The sequence below is a fragment of the Podarcis bocagei genome (genome assembly GCF_964188305.1).
Source record: "Podarcis bocagei genome assembly, chromosome: 17".
Taxonomy (NCBI): Eukaryota; Metazoa; Chordata; class Lepidosauria; order Squamata; family Lacertidae; genus Podarcis; species Podarcis bocagei.
This window is the reverse complement of record NC_138143.1, coordinates 7,054,780-7,069,941: the sequence shown is the minus strand read 5'-3', so window position 1 is coordinate 7,069,941 and position 15,162 is coordinate 7,054,780. Positions and strand designations below refer to the sequence as shown.

At 46.0% G+C, this 15,162-nt stretch overlaps 1 protein-coding gene across 1 annotated transcript; it reads left to right on the top strand.

Annotated features, from left to right (window-relative positions):
* The first annotated feature begins 3,080 nt into the window (after positions 1-3,080).
* On the top strand, positions 3,081-9,015 carry FDX2 (ferredoxin 2). The gene is made up of 5 exons (XM_081177167.1): positions 3,081-3,231; positions 3,812-3,851; positions 5,162-5,268; positions 6,067-6,154; positions 8,203-9,015. The coding sequence occupies exons 1-5, from the start codon at positions 3,117-3,119 to the stop codon at positions 8,357-8,359; spliced, it is 507 nt and encodes a 168-aa protein (XP_081033293.1). The 5' UTR covers positions 3,081-3,116; the 3' UTR covers positions 8,360-9,015.
* Positions 9,016-15,162: the final 6,147 nt, after the last annotated feature.

Below are 15,162 nucleotides of genomic sequence, written 5' to 3'. Positions count from 1 at the left end.
AATCTTGTATCGAAACAAAATTACACATACACTTGCTTTGCTTCAGTGTACAATGCAAGTTGTGCAAAGTGCTCTCACTCCACTGGGCCGAGGAAATAATTTCTTCGTTTATGAAAGGCTTGTTGGCCCTCAACCACTCTTGAAGGGATAGTATCTCCATTTGTGCCATAGATTTTAAACATAATACCTGTCAAAATATTCAAGATTAGATAAATGGACCTTGTTACAACAATGTTGATGAAGGGCTTATTTACACCTTTGGTGCTAACTAGTGTATAAATCCAATATGCACCAGAAGAGAATGAGAAGGCTACATAGTGATGTCCCAAAAGGAAAAACAGGCAAGATTTAATGGTGGACCATCCATAAGCTTATGTGAGACAAGATGGAATAGGGCTACCATTGGCTTCTGATTAAAATATTAAGATCTGCCATTTCCCAGAGAAACGGTTGCTACCGTTGCTAAGCAGTAGGCCTTCTTGCCTCATAGATCACTTTCTGTTTGCTTCCTCCATGGCTGCCATGCTCATCTGCTTTATTTTGGTATTGAATTTAAGTGAATTCAAGCACAGGGCCTTTTGGACTTAATCCTCCTATGTTTAAATATGCCTGACTGCTCTAGGTGTATCCCAGCCAAGACTGTCATTCACTGAAATACCTTGTACTTCCCTTGTCCATGAGGAACTAACAAAATGGTTATTTTAGTCCTTTCAGCATCTGCAAAGTTAGGGGATATCCTGCATTTCTAAGATGCTAAAACAGAAGCACTGAAAGTTCTCAAGTAGCGTTGTGCCCAAATGACTTCCAATAAAACAGATTTGATTGGGTCTTCTGACTTGTTACTTAAAAGCAGCTTAGGAAGGTGGAAAGGGTGGACTCTAAACATTATTAAAAGCAGCAATATTTGGAGGATTCTTATGGACAAACTGCTTTGATCAAAGTCCAGTTCCGCTTCACCCAAGCTACTTCTAAGAATGAAGAAGTCCTGTGGAACCACTCACAATTCTTTAATAAAAAGTATTAAAAATACAAACAAACAAACAATTTGTGTTTGATTTGCAGCTTTTTAAATTAAAAAAATGCATCTGATCTCTTCAGTCTCTTGCGTCTTATGTGATTCTGCTCTTGGCAAGTAACTTATCTCAGCCTTTTAGTATGATACGGCCAGGCGGACAGGTTTGGCAGGAAGTTTTTCTCTCTCCAGGCATAATATATCACGAAAAGATAGATGTCATAATGAGACAGGAGGGCACTGAAAGACACTTTTCTTTGGAGTACATCATCATCAGCGTCTTCATCATTTTATTTGTATGCCGCCTTTCCACAGTTAAAACAATGTTCAAGGCGGCTTGCAATATGAAAAGAAACATAATTACAATAGCAAAGTAGTTATTAAAAAAAGAAAACACATTAAAAATTACATAATGTGATAAGAATTTTAAGGTCTTAGATATATATTAAATGTTCATAAATGTACCAACCAAGCACATACATAGATCAGCACAGGAAGACCGACCTGAAACCATTTTTGATTCCCAAACTGACCAAATGTTTCCTCTGCAAGGAGGGAGGGGGTCAGGGAGCCTTCCCATTGTCTCAGGAATTGAGTAATCAGCATTTTAATGGGTGACAGCCTATCAGATAACCTGGCAGATGGGAAAAACAACATTCACATTTCTGTTGTAGACCACCTTTTCTGTGATGTAGGTATGTGGGGGGAGGTCTTGAGCTACACCCCTCCTGTGATGTATGTATGATGTTTCTGGGGGTGGTCTTGGGCTCCAGGGCTGGGAATTTAAAATGTCTATATAAGGGCAGGCACACCTTTGCTCTGGGTTCCTCCTCCTTTCCTGCCTGTGAAGGGAGGCCCCTGTTGCAACAGATAAATAAAGATCAGGCTTACTAGCTGCTTTGCTTCTCAATATTCTCTGGTTGGCTCCTGTTATTTTCTCCTACCAATAGGGAACCTATGTAAGGACTCTATATGGGCTCTTGGATACCCCATAAGGGAAAAAGGGCAGATTTTGTTTACAACAATAACCACATAAAAACTACAGTACTAATGCTTCTGCAGATAGGTAGCCGTGTTGGTCTGCCATAGTCAAAATAAAAAAAATCCTTCTAGTAGCACCTTAAAGACCAACTAAGTTAGTCAACTAACTTAGTTGGTCTTTAAGGTGCTACTAGAAGGAATTTTTTTATTTTGACTATGGCAGACCAACACGGCTACCTATCTGTAACTGGAACCATGGAAGGCACCACATTGAGCCGCATGAAATGGAAGTCCATCAACCTCACCAAGAAACTTGCACAGGTACAGACTGATATCTTCTTTCTTACTAAATGCAGGAACCTGGACATTATACCCAAGGGTCTTAGAATTAAGAACCCTCTACAATCCACGTATCCCACTGAATATGCAAGAAAACTATGCAACACTTTCTCTAAGAAGCTGCTCAAACATCTGATCAGCGTTCTCTACTCTAAACAGAAGCTAATAAAGGAGGAACTCCTTGTATTAGACAACTCTATCAGGAACCACCAAGCTTGGCAAGAGTTCCAAAAGGAAAAACAAAACATTTACCACTCTCAACTGGAGCTACTGAAAAAACAGAAAAACAAGAAACTCTCCAACCTTTCCAACCTACAGGCTACTAATCAAAACAAGATCAACAATATTGTCAATCTCTCACAACAAGCACTCAGCCCAGCCGAGGAATCAGTCCTTTCACGTGGACTGTCATTCTGCCCTGCCAAATCCCCACACATGATTCAGTTCTACGGGGACTTGAATGCTTCTGCAGTTTCTCCCCAAGGCCAGATAAGCGACCAGGCGACATTCCATCAACTGAGCAAGTTGATTTGTTGACATTATTTATCTTGCATTTGGTAATTCGAAACGCTTCTCAGCCCACACTTTCTAGCCTCCGCCCACAAATATTTCCAGCCGGAATACGCAAGGGAGACTCCCTTTGAAAGGGGCGGAGGAAGAATAAGACAACGCCGCTTTCCCGGAGTGGGGGAGATCCCCGCGCAACGAGCCAGGCTCCCCTTCCCCTCCGTTTCCACGGAAACAGCTGCCGCCCTCTGACCCCGGCGGTCACGTGGCGCCTGTCATGGCGGCCTCCTGGGCCGCGAAGGGCGGCGCTGGCGTCTCCCGGTGCCCGGGGCGCCGTCGGGTCCTGGCGGCGGCGGCCGGCCGGCTCCTGCCCCGGGGCTTCCGCACTGCAGGTGGGCGAGGAGAGAGCGGGGCTCCTTTCTCCCCAGGGGGTCAGGGGGGAGGCTGGTTGCTCTTTCTTCCCTCCCCTCCCCCTTCCCTGTAAACTGCCGTGAGTCCCTGTCAGGTGTGTCAATAAATGTGCAGCAACAACAACAGCAGCACAACTTGGTCACGAAGCGAGGGGCGCCTCGGATTCATCGGCGGTGTTTTTGTTCCAGCAGGATCCCTCTCCCCCTGTTGTGTAACCCGCAGCTCAGATTGTTCTTCGTCAGGAGTTCGATTTGGCGACCCAAACAAACTTGCTCCGAATTGGAGGAATTCAGAGGAGGATCACTCCCTCCCTTCCCCCAACCTGGTGCCCTCCAGAAGTTTGGGGGCTCTGGTCCATGCTTTAGTGTTACGCATGACGTGCCTTGTTGCTTTAAGCTATATAATAAATCATAATAAATTTTTATTTATACCCCCCTCCCGCCAGGGCTGGGCTCAGGGCGGCTAACACCAACATATGTACCCTGCCTTGAGATTGAATAGTAAAAGGCAAGGCTCTAAATGCACATAAATAAATAAAATGCTGTGTGTTTTTCCCCTCAGTGACTGTTCAAGCAGAAGATGAGAACTCTGCCACAGAAGTGTGAGTACCACAAAATGTAGCCGGGTTTAATTTTGGGGAGTGGGTTGAGTTAAACTAACCTTGGATCTTCTTTGGGCGGTTGATATATTTTGTGCTTTTGATAGCATCATCTCAATGAGAATTCGTGGTTTGAAATATTGCTTGTTAATTGTAAGTAGCGTACATAGTTAGGCTAGGTGGTTGCAAGAGTCCTAGCCGCCTAATTTCTGCAGAGGTGTGTCCAGGTGGCAGCTTCACAAATACCTGTGTGTGTTAACCAGAAATACAGGAAGCAAAACACACTAGGTACAATCGTTTGCTTAGTTAACAGTGCAACTCTTACTGGGGTGGTGGCTCATCCTATGCTGGGCTTGCAGTTACCACTTGTTACTTGTATCATGCGTTGGCAGGACCATGGGGGGGCTGCTTTAAGTGCAACTGGACTGCATACCAGATGTACATCTGTCTCCCTTCACAGCTGCTATGTTGATACACACCAGTGCTAAACTTTGAACACTTAAAACTCAATTGGCTAGAGGAGCTTTTTGCTCTGTTGAGTCTTCAGCACTTCCTGTTTGTTTCTTTTTAACTTTACTGGGGACTGGCTTACCAATTCTGCCTACCTGCTGCACCCCACACCCCCTTTGCCAACCTCCTTCTGCACTTTGCCCAACCCTGCCCCCATCCACCCCCTCAAAGTCCCCAGTCGCCATGCTCCCCATATTGTTTTTTCTCCTTCGCCCACTGCTGCTGCTGCTGGTGGTGAAGAGGGGAATGTCATTGTCCCACCACCACTGACAGAATGCAGGCTTCCTTCTACTGGCAATGTATCACAGCAGCAGGGGAAGAACAAAAGGGAGAAAGACTTTCCCCTCCTATTTCTGCCAGCTGTGGGGCCACCCACTCCTTCCTCCAGTCTACTCAGGTCCTAGGCTTTCCTTGTCCTGTTGGGCATGCACGCACCCTTGTATTTTTATTTTTATTTTATTTATACCCCACCCATCTGGCTGGGTTGCCCCAACCACTCTGGGCAGCTTCCAACACAAATCATCATCATCATCATCATCATCGAACATTGGCAACAATCAGATCCTATATAAAAAGTCACAATAACAATGTCAGCATGACAACAGATGAGTGCAAATATAGTATAGAGGGATGAAAATATTTGGAATTCCAAACCTAAGTCAGCTGTTATATGTTGCTTGGTAATCTGTGCCTTTATGCAGAAACACAGGAGACTTTCAACCATGCTTGTAGCTTTTCAGCACCTGACAATTATGGGAGGGTCATTGATTGAAGATGTGCCTATGCTTTTTATCCTGCCTCAGAGTGAATGTGGTGTTTATAGATCGGTCTGGGCAAAGGATCCCAGTGCAAGGCAGAATTGGGGATGATGTGCTGCGCTTGGCTCAGAAACATGGCATTGAGCTAGAAGGTAGGTCTTAAGTGCCCTGCTCTATCCGGCTATGTAGCAGTCCAGTCTAGCATCCTCTTTTCAATAGTGGCTAGCTGGATGCCATTGGGGAGTCCAAATATAGCCTCTCCTGCATACTTTGTTATCTGATATGTACTGTCTATGCACATGGAGGTAGTATTTAGCCATTTTGGCTAATGGTATGCACAATAATGTGCAAGTATGCTTTTTTGGTAGTGCCCCAGCACTGTAAAATCCCTTCCTATTGACTTGCAACTCATCCCATCTGTTTAGGCAAGTTCAATTGAGATTGTAAATAACTTGGGTGTTACAGAGCAGCTTCTTAATTATTCTGTGTGCTTGCCAATGTGGCTATTGTATAATGACTTGCTCCTGTCTGTTGCTTTATGAGGCAACATAGCTCTAAAAATACTTAGCCAATGTTACTTGTTTCACTTTGTGTGGCAATGGGTGCTTTTTCAAGTAACCTGGTCACAGTATCAAGTTCTAGTATTATAATGGAAGGAGTAAAACTCAACCCTTCCTCCAGACTGTTCATCAATGTATAAATATTACACTCTCCCTCCCCCCTATCTCTCTCCCCTTGTTGTATGGGGGAGGAGACGAAGTCCCAACAGCTCTGGTATTTCCTCATATCAAAGGTGCCACAACTCCTTGATCATTTTGGTTGCCCTTTTCTAGTTTTATGATACACTTTTTGAGAGGCCAGGTGATTGCAGTAGTGCACAGCCTGCAGAGTGCCTTCTCTTGACTTGGCAGCAAAATCTCTCTCATTGTCTTTGCCTCTTATCTGTACAGGTGCCTGTGAAGCTTCCTTAGCCTGTTCCACTTGTCATGTCTATGTGAGCCATGATGTTGTAGACAAGCTCCCCCAGCCTGATGAACGGTAAGGACCACCGTACGACCATAGAGTTGTAGAGTTGGAAGAGACCCTGAGGGTCATCTAGTCCAACCTCCTGCAATGTGGGAATCTTTTGCCCAATGTGGAGCTCAAACCCATGACCTCGAGATTAAGAGCCCCATGCTTTACCAACTGAGCCGTCCCTTGACACTCTCCTTGTAGCAGAAATGGCCTTTCTTAGCTCCCTGCTGATGGCATTCCACAACTTCCTCAGCATGGCTGGTAGGGCCCTGCTGTCCAAGCCTGAAGAAACTGGCAGGTTTCTGGTGCAAAAAAAAAAAAAAAAGGAGGCAGTGCCCCAGAGACAGAGAGAGATCTCTAGTGGGGTAGGAGAGCTGAACGTAATGCCAAAAATTTTCACATTGGGCAAACAATGCACCCCTTGGGTTTCAGATAGTACCTGGATAGAAGAGTCTAAAAAGCCTGGGACACACATTTTCATGGCCCTCTAGTGACTATGGTGGCTCATTTACAAGAAGTAATGAAAGGAAGACCTTTCATTGCCTACAGACAGCCACCAAATCTTAAACAACTCCTCACCCACAATAATACAGCAAGCAGACTTAACATGGACACTGGTACCAGAGCCTGCAATAAACCCAGATGCCAACTTTGCACATACACCCGGACAACACCGTTACTGGCCCCAACAACATCAAACATCAAACACACCATCTCAGGACTATTTAATTGCTCATCTTCTAACATTGTGTATGCCATCAAATGTCAACAGTGCCCTTCAGCTCTCTATATTGGACAAACAGACCAAACCCTACGCCAAAGAATAAATGGACATAAATCTGATATCAGGAATCACAAAACAGAGAAACCAGTAGGAGAACACTTCAATCTCCCAGGACATTCTAAACAAGATCTCAAAGAGCCTGTCTTATTACAAAAGAATTTCAGAAATAGACTGGAAAGAGAAGTTGCTGAATTGCAACTTATTACCAAACTTAAATCCATGGAGAGACTTGGTCTGAATAGAGACATTGGATTCTTATCTCATTATACATAATATAGCTAATTTTAGCCATCTCATCCCTTGCTTTTTCCTGTAAGACCAATTGCACTCGTTAACAGTCGTCAACAGGTTCACCACACCTATCAGCCAATCACCCATTCCCACCACCCTTCTGAGTAATACCCCTCCCCACCCTCTCACTATATATAAGGATCTGGGGACTTCTGTTTTAGTGTATCTGAAGAAGTGTGCATGCACATGAAAGCTCATACCAATAACAAACTTAGCTGGTCTCTAAGGTGCTACTCTAAGGTGCTAAGGGACGCAGGTGGCGTTGTGGGTTAAACCACAGAGCCTAGGACTTGCCGATCAGAAGGTCAGTGGTTTGAATCCCTGCGACGGGGTGAGCTCCCGTTGCTCAGTCCCTGCTCCTGCCAACCTAGCAGTTCGAAAGCACGTCAAAGTGCAAGTAGATAAATAGGTATCGCTCTGGTGGGAAGGTAAACGGCGTTTCCGTGCACTGCTCTGGTTCGCCAGAAGCAGCTTAGTCATGCTGGCCACATGACCCGGAAGCTGTACGCCGGCTCCCTCGGCCAATAAAGCCCAGAGTCGGTCACGACTGGACCTAATGGTCAGGGGTCCCTTTACTTTACTTTTTAAGGTGCTACTGGAAGGGATTTTTTAATTTTGTTTCGACTATGGCAGACCAACCCGGCTACCTACCTACAACAAGAAGTAATGTAGTTAGTGTTACCTCTGGAAGTGTATACTTGATTCTGACCAAACTAAGCCCCCTAGAGCACAATATATACATCAGGATGTATATTGATCAGAAGGGGAGAATGGGGATCGTTTCTTCTGGCATGTTGCACTGACGTGAACGTTCACCATAGTGCAGTGTTGAATTTCATCTGGTGACTTGATTCTTGTTTTTTGTTTAAAATGTGTTCAGATGAGCTATAATGTGGACTTGCTTGGTATTTTAGCACTGGTCATACCAACTCGTCTTCATCTTCTCATCCACCTTGGGGGTTATGGGCTGGAAGTCACTCTTCTTGTCTTCTCGTAGGGAGGAAGATATGTTAGACATGGCACCACTGCTTCAGGAGAATTCTCGCCTTGGCTGCCAGATTATCCTCGACAAAGAATTGGAAGGAGCAGAGTTCACCCTCCCCAAGATCACGAGGAACTTTTATGTGGACGGCCATGTCCCCAAACCCCACTGAGTGCCATGGAGCCAAAGGCTGGACCAAAGTGAGCCTGATCTCTTAAGCAACCACCAGAGAGCAAGACAGCGATGTGGTCAAAGCACGCATGATGCTTTAAAAAATAAAACTGTGTTCTATGAACAAAAGACTGATGCAAAGAAAAGAAACGTGTCTCTTCCAGAGAGCATTCTGAGTAAGGCCAAAGCTTTCTGCCTCTCTGAGCCTCCCTTAAGCTATTGCTTAACTGCATTCATGGCTTGAGAAGGATGTTGGGAGATGTACCTCGCCCAGCCTAGAAGCACTTTCCCAAGTCCTGTGGGAAATGTTTCAAGGGGAGAAGAGGCTCCTGCACACTAGCACCACTATTTTAAGGTGGGCACAGCAAGTACTGGCTTCATGGAGGGAAAGCGAGGGATGAGGGGAGTGGGTTACCCTCCACAAACACTTTGGTTGTGTCTCTCTGTTTCTGTGTTTTCTCTTGCTGCACAAGCAAGTGCATTAATTTTCATCGGGGACTTTTTGTCTCTCACCTGCGATTTGACTGCTGAGAAGATTGGTCGACAACATCATTCGTAGCACCAAATAAGCTGAGAGGAGGGAGGCACTCGCCCCACACCTTCTCTGGTTTTTATCAGTAAAAAAAATAAAAGCAGCCTCTTACTGTTGTTCTTGCATTTGTGTACAAATTGCAGTGGGACATTCAGTTTACATAATACTTTTATTATATACAGTTGTGTTTGATTGGTATACCATACAGCCAAGAACAATCCATCTACTCTTCAATAATATCTTCACATTAAAATTCATCGAAATAACCCCTCCCTCTTCTATTCTGACTTAACCCTAATGGCTAGGTATCCCAATGCTTTCAAAAATGTACAAGTTTGCATATTGGCAAGTCATTTGGGGAGGAAGGAAAATAATTCCATTATAGTGCAAGTGGTGATATACCATCGGAAACAGTTCCTTCTATATACTTAACCTGACTGAAGTTGATAATACCATTAGTAGTGGACACTGAATGGGAAAGGAGACAGCATTAAAGGTATGCTGAGCTTAAGCTACTGTTGAAATGATGAGAAGATCAAATCCAGAGATGAACATCTGTACATGAGTGGTGGATTTCACTCAAAATGTTTTCTGCGGTGCACTTATTTAAAAGTGCAGTTTATATAAAATTATTGCTACTGTCAGATAAAAAGGGCTCCAGTCCTGTGCACACTTACTTGGGAGTAAGCCAAACTGAATAGAGTGGGACATATAGCCGAGTTAAGCAGTGCAGCCCTCTTGGCTAGGGTCAATAGTTTTAAAAACTTGCTGCACTGTTCAGACACCATTTGTTGCCTTCCTGGTACTTCCTGAAGCTGGCTATTTCATCCTACTGCATAGCAATCCTGATTGCAAATATGTCTTTAAACTTTTGACAAAACTAGAAACTGACCAGCAGAAACACACAACTGTAGCTGCAGAATTAAGTACAGTGGTACCTCGGGTTACCTACGCTTCAGGTTACAGACTCCAGAAATAGAATCTCGGGTTAAGAACATTGCATCAGGATGAGAACAGAAATCGTGCTCCAGCGGTGCGGCAGCAGCAGGAGGCCCCCATTAGCTAAAGAGGTGCTTCAGGTTAAGAACAGTTTCAGGTTAAGAACGGACCTCCGGAACAAATTAAGTACTTCACCCGAGGTACCACTGTATTTGGAAGCAGATACTTTCAATATGGTACACAATATAGTTGGACCAGTGCAACTATCCATATGCCCAGATGCTTATCTCTTTACACAGGGAGCCCCCCAAGTAATCAATAGATTGAATGTGGCAGTTCCCACTTCTCTTTGCCTAAACTGCAGAGATAGGGAGGCGCTGAGCATAAGTTGTTGAACTGCAGCTGCCATCATGGGACTTGGTAGTCCAACCATATCTGGAGGATCACAGGTAGTAGTTATATTATTAACATTTGTTAATTGCTTTGCTCAAGGAAGTGACTCAAAGCGACTTATAGACACAGCCCTGGCCTTTTGTTGTCCAGGAGAAACATCTGATAAGGCAGGCATAGGCAAAGTCGGCCCTCCAGATGTTTTGGGACTACAATTCCCATCATCCCTGACCACTGGTCCTGTTAGCTAGGGATCATGGAAGTTGTAGGCCAAAAACATCTGGAGAGCCAAGTTTGCCTATTCCTGTGATAAGGGAAGAGAAGTGCACAAAAAGAAGTTTTAAAAGATTGAGAACATCTCCAGGGAGTGCTGCACGTATAATCTGCCTCCACCAGTGCTGGATGTCTTAAGCAAGAGTCCAGGTTGGTGAATAAATTCTCCATGCAGGGAGCCAAGTTGATAAGAACTGGGGTCAGTGTTTCCCAAAGCAAAACATCTGAGCAGAGTCCAAAGTGCCCTGCTTTTTGTGGTGGGTGGGAGAGGATTTCTGACGGGGAAAGAGCTTTGCTATGATGTGTTTATGAGGAGGGTTCTGGCCATTTCTAATGAAAGCATTTCTCCATCCATTCACCTGTTCCCAGGCTTGCAGTGCAGAGGACCTGTGGTTCTCCAGATGTTGGGACTCCAACTCTCAGGCATTATGGGAGTTGCAGTCCATCAGCAAGATCTGAAGGGCTACATGTTTCACCTCCTCCCCAATGTATGGATTTTCATAATTCAAGCCCAAGCATTATTTAACTCTGGAGACATGAATACAGAGCGTGGCTCTTTTGGGGTTCATTCATCCTTACAGCAGGAGCTGCAACGAGGCTGCTAGGAGCACAGTGCAAATGGGGCATTTGCCCATAATGGGGCAACTTGACATCAAACCTGACAAGCAGATGGTTCAGCTAATACAATACAGACGAAACATAAGAAGACTAATTGCTTGACACAAGCTTAGAGCACCAGAACTGGTTTTTACTGGTTGGTACACTGGTAGATTGGAATGAAGGGTAGATTGCTGGGTGATTTGTAGCATAGCATTCAACTTTGAATATGGTATTTAACAACAACAGCAACAACAACAAAAATATTGCCCTAAGTTAGGCTGTTGGAATATTTGATCTGTAGTAATTCAGATGTAGATTTGTAACAGGGTGGTGTAGTGAAAACCTGCTCAGATCTCAGCCAGTAAATTCAACTGGGAAATCTTGGAGTAGTTGCTCTCTCTCATCCGAACCTACCTTACAGGGATGTTGGTAGGATAAACTTGGGACCGTGGAACACATTGAGCTCCTTGGCAGGGAATGCATGCATGCATGAAATGAAATGAAACTTATACACGCAGGCAAGTCCTGTGTATGACTCATGTGAGGCAGTAGATAATTGCCTCTTCCCTCAATCCAGCATTCATAGAAGCCAGCTCCTAGGGGCTTTGCCCCACCCCTGAAATATTTGAAGTTGAGGGGCGTTGCCATTCAAATGGTGTGCATGCATGCACCATGTCATGTGATCGATTAAGTGGGGCAGGGTTCACCTGAGCCCCCCCCCAGTATTTTATTCAAGTTGGCACCCCTGCCAGAATTTTGCATCTAGCTCTGGTTGGTGGACCTCAAGTTTCAAGAACATAGATCCCACTAGTCTAAGATCTACCCATGTCTGCAAACTAGACCACACCTACCAACCAGGAAGTTCCTACAACAGTTGGTCTGCAAGTACTTAGAAAAGGATGCTGTGATCACTAAGACCCAGCATAGGTTTCTCAAAAACAAGTCATGCCAGACAAATCTCATTTCTTTTTTGACAATTACAAGCTTGGTGGATCAGAAGAATGCTTGGACATAGTGTATCTCGATTTCAGGTTTTGTCCTGGGCCCGCTGTTATTTAGAAATATGATAAACAACTTGCATGAAGGAATTGAGAGGTTGTTCATTCAATTTGCAGATGACACCAAACAGGGATGGGTAGCTAATACCACTGAAGACAGAATCGGGATTCAAGAAGACCTTAACAGATTGGAGAACTAACAAAAAGAATTTCAGCTAGGACAAACATTAAGTTTTTCATTTAGGCAGGAAAAAACAGCTGTACAGATATAAGGTGGGGGCCACCTGGCTTGCTAATAGTACATGTGAAAAGGATATGGGGGTCTTAGAAGACCACAAGATGAACGTCAACAGTGTGATGCAGAGGCAAAAAGAAGAGCAAGTGCTATTCTTGGCTGCATCAACAGACGTCTAGCATCCTGATCAAGGCAGGTAATAGCACTGCTCTGTTGTGCCTTGGTTGGACCCCACCTGGAATACTGTGTCCAATTCTGGGCACCACAATTTAAGAAGGACATTGACAAGCTGGAACATTTGTAGAAGAGGGCAATCAAGATGATCAAGGGTCTGAAAACCAAGTCTTATGAAGAAAAGAGGAGACAGAGGAGATATGATAGATCTTTAGCTGTTTGAAGAAGATAAAGCAAGCTTCTTTTATCTTGCTCTGGACCAACAGCTTCAAGTTACAAGAAGGGAGATTCCAACTAAACATACGGAAAAACTTTCTGACCGTAAGAGCTGTTTGACAGTGGAACAGTCTCCCTCAGAGGCTTGTGGACCCTCCTTCCTGGGAGACTTTTAAGCAGAGGCTGGTTAGCCATCCATCACAGATGCTTTAGGTGAGATTCCTGCATTGCAGGAGGTTGGCCCAGATAATCCTTGGGGGTGTGCAGAGAAAGAAAGTTGCTGGCTAGAAAACAGCACCAGAAAGGCCTTGGTTCAATTTTCTAGCTTTTGAGAGAGTTTTGCTGAACCAGATCCAACATCGGTTTCCAATACTGTCTCTGGAAAGCCATATGCAGGTGATGCCCCCAGTAGGTATACTGCAGTTGAACATGGAGGCTCTGTTTAGGTATGGCTACTAATAGCCCCATATGGAGTCACCCTTCCACTACATTACCTCATTCTTCTAAAAGGATTTCTTGCTCAATCACAAACACTGAGGACCCTCAGTTAATGCCTCTGCTGCCTCAGTTTCCCTCTCTGTAAAAGAAGGCATTAAGGTAATTTTAACTTTTGGGGTTTGCTATTCAGGTGCAATGTATGGAAGTGAGAGCTGGACCATAAAGAAGGCTGATCGCCAAAGAATTGATGCTTTTGAATTATGGTGCTGGAGGAGACTCTTGAGAGTCCCATGGACTGCAAGAAGATCAAACCTCTCCATTCTGAAGTAAATCAGCCCTGAGTGCTCACTGGAAGGACAGATCCTGAAGCTGAGGCTCCAATACTCTGGCCACCTCATGAGAAAGACCCTGGAAAAGACCCTGATGTTGGGAAAGATGAAGGGCACAAGGAGAAGGGGATGACAGAGGATGAGATGGTTGGACAGTGTTCTCGAAGCTACGAACATGAGTTTGACCAAACTGCGGGAGGCAGTGGAAGACAGGAGTGCCTGGCGTGCTCTGGTCCAGGGGGTCATGAAGAGTCGGACACGACTAAATGACTGAACATCAACAACAATTCAGGTGCAATGTGCTTTACACCAAAATGTGGTAAGCTAGCCCTGTGGCATTGCTGGCGGACAGAGACCCTGCTGCTCCTTCTGCTAAGTGGGGCACTGAGCATCTCTGCCTCTAAGTCCTACCTTGACGGCATCCCTCCTACCATGCCATGGGAGGGACACATCATTTGGCACTCTAAACGGGACTCCTCCTTTTTCAGGGATGCTAATCCTGCCTCCAACCTCTCTCCACACACCTCATCCCGCGACCCGGGCCCTTTTGTAGTCTTCCTAATGGTCCGCCCCCTTCCTCTTATGGCTGCCGGCGACTTAGGCTTTCAGCTGTATCCAATTAAACGCCCTCCCCGGCCCACTGCAAGCAATATCTGATGGGCTCGGGAGAGCCGCGCTTCCCCGCTCCGTCTGGACCCGCTAAGTATGGAGGGCGAGCTTTTCATGGAAGGGCAGCTCCCGGAATTCTCCGTCCTGCAGGATCTGCTCAGCCCGCCCTGGCTGGAATCCGAGGCAAGCAGCAGCCCCGGAGGGCCCAATCCGGCGGGCGCTGAGCCAGAAGCCGCCGCTCCCAGAGGATCCAGGTTAGCTCCTCTTGACACCTGCTCGTGAGAACGGGGCGAATCCAGATCAGTTGCCCCTAAAGGAGGGAGGATCCGAAGCGTTCCCTTCTTCTAGATCGGCCCCAGGGCACCGGTCCCTGACGGCAGGCAGGAGAATCCAATTTAACTTTAGGAGCCCATGGAGAACAAGCGAGGGCTGCAGCCTGCGGACGCTAAACTCCGCAGGGTTTACTTTCGAGTCAATGTCCATAAGATCGGACTGTGCGGGCTGATCTATGCGTATCGTCTTGCATGGGCGAAGTCATAGGGGTGCAGGGGAACAGTTGCACCCCCAAAGTCAAGTGAATAAATAAAATTTATTAATTAACTGACCGGTTGTCGCAGATAACTCGGTTCTACCAACCAACATAAAGTTGCCTCCCTAAAATAAATCCTGGCAACGCCCATGCTGCTAGGGAATAAATCCCCTTTATGGGAAGACTAAAAACTGGTTAGGATCGGCCTGCGAGACCGATTCTTCTCGCGCTTCCTCGAAAGCAAGCCCCCACCTGGGCGTGCCGATGCTTACTCCCAAGTAGCCGCGCGCTCAGGGGACCGGCTTCCAAGTCAGCAAGCATTGGATCCGGCCTTCGGCGCAGCTCCACGCGCCGGCGTCTGCTCCTTGATTCCGCTGCGGGTCAAACCGGCTAGCGGATCTGACCCGAACGCTGCTCCATTGCGCGCGCGCTGCCCCGGATCGCCAGCCCGCCAAGCGGCGCGAGCCTCCGCCCGGGCCGCCGCCATTGGCCGAGGACTCGGGCGTGGGAGGGGCGCCTGAGGAGGGGAGGGGCAGCAGGAG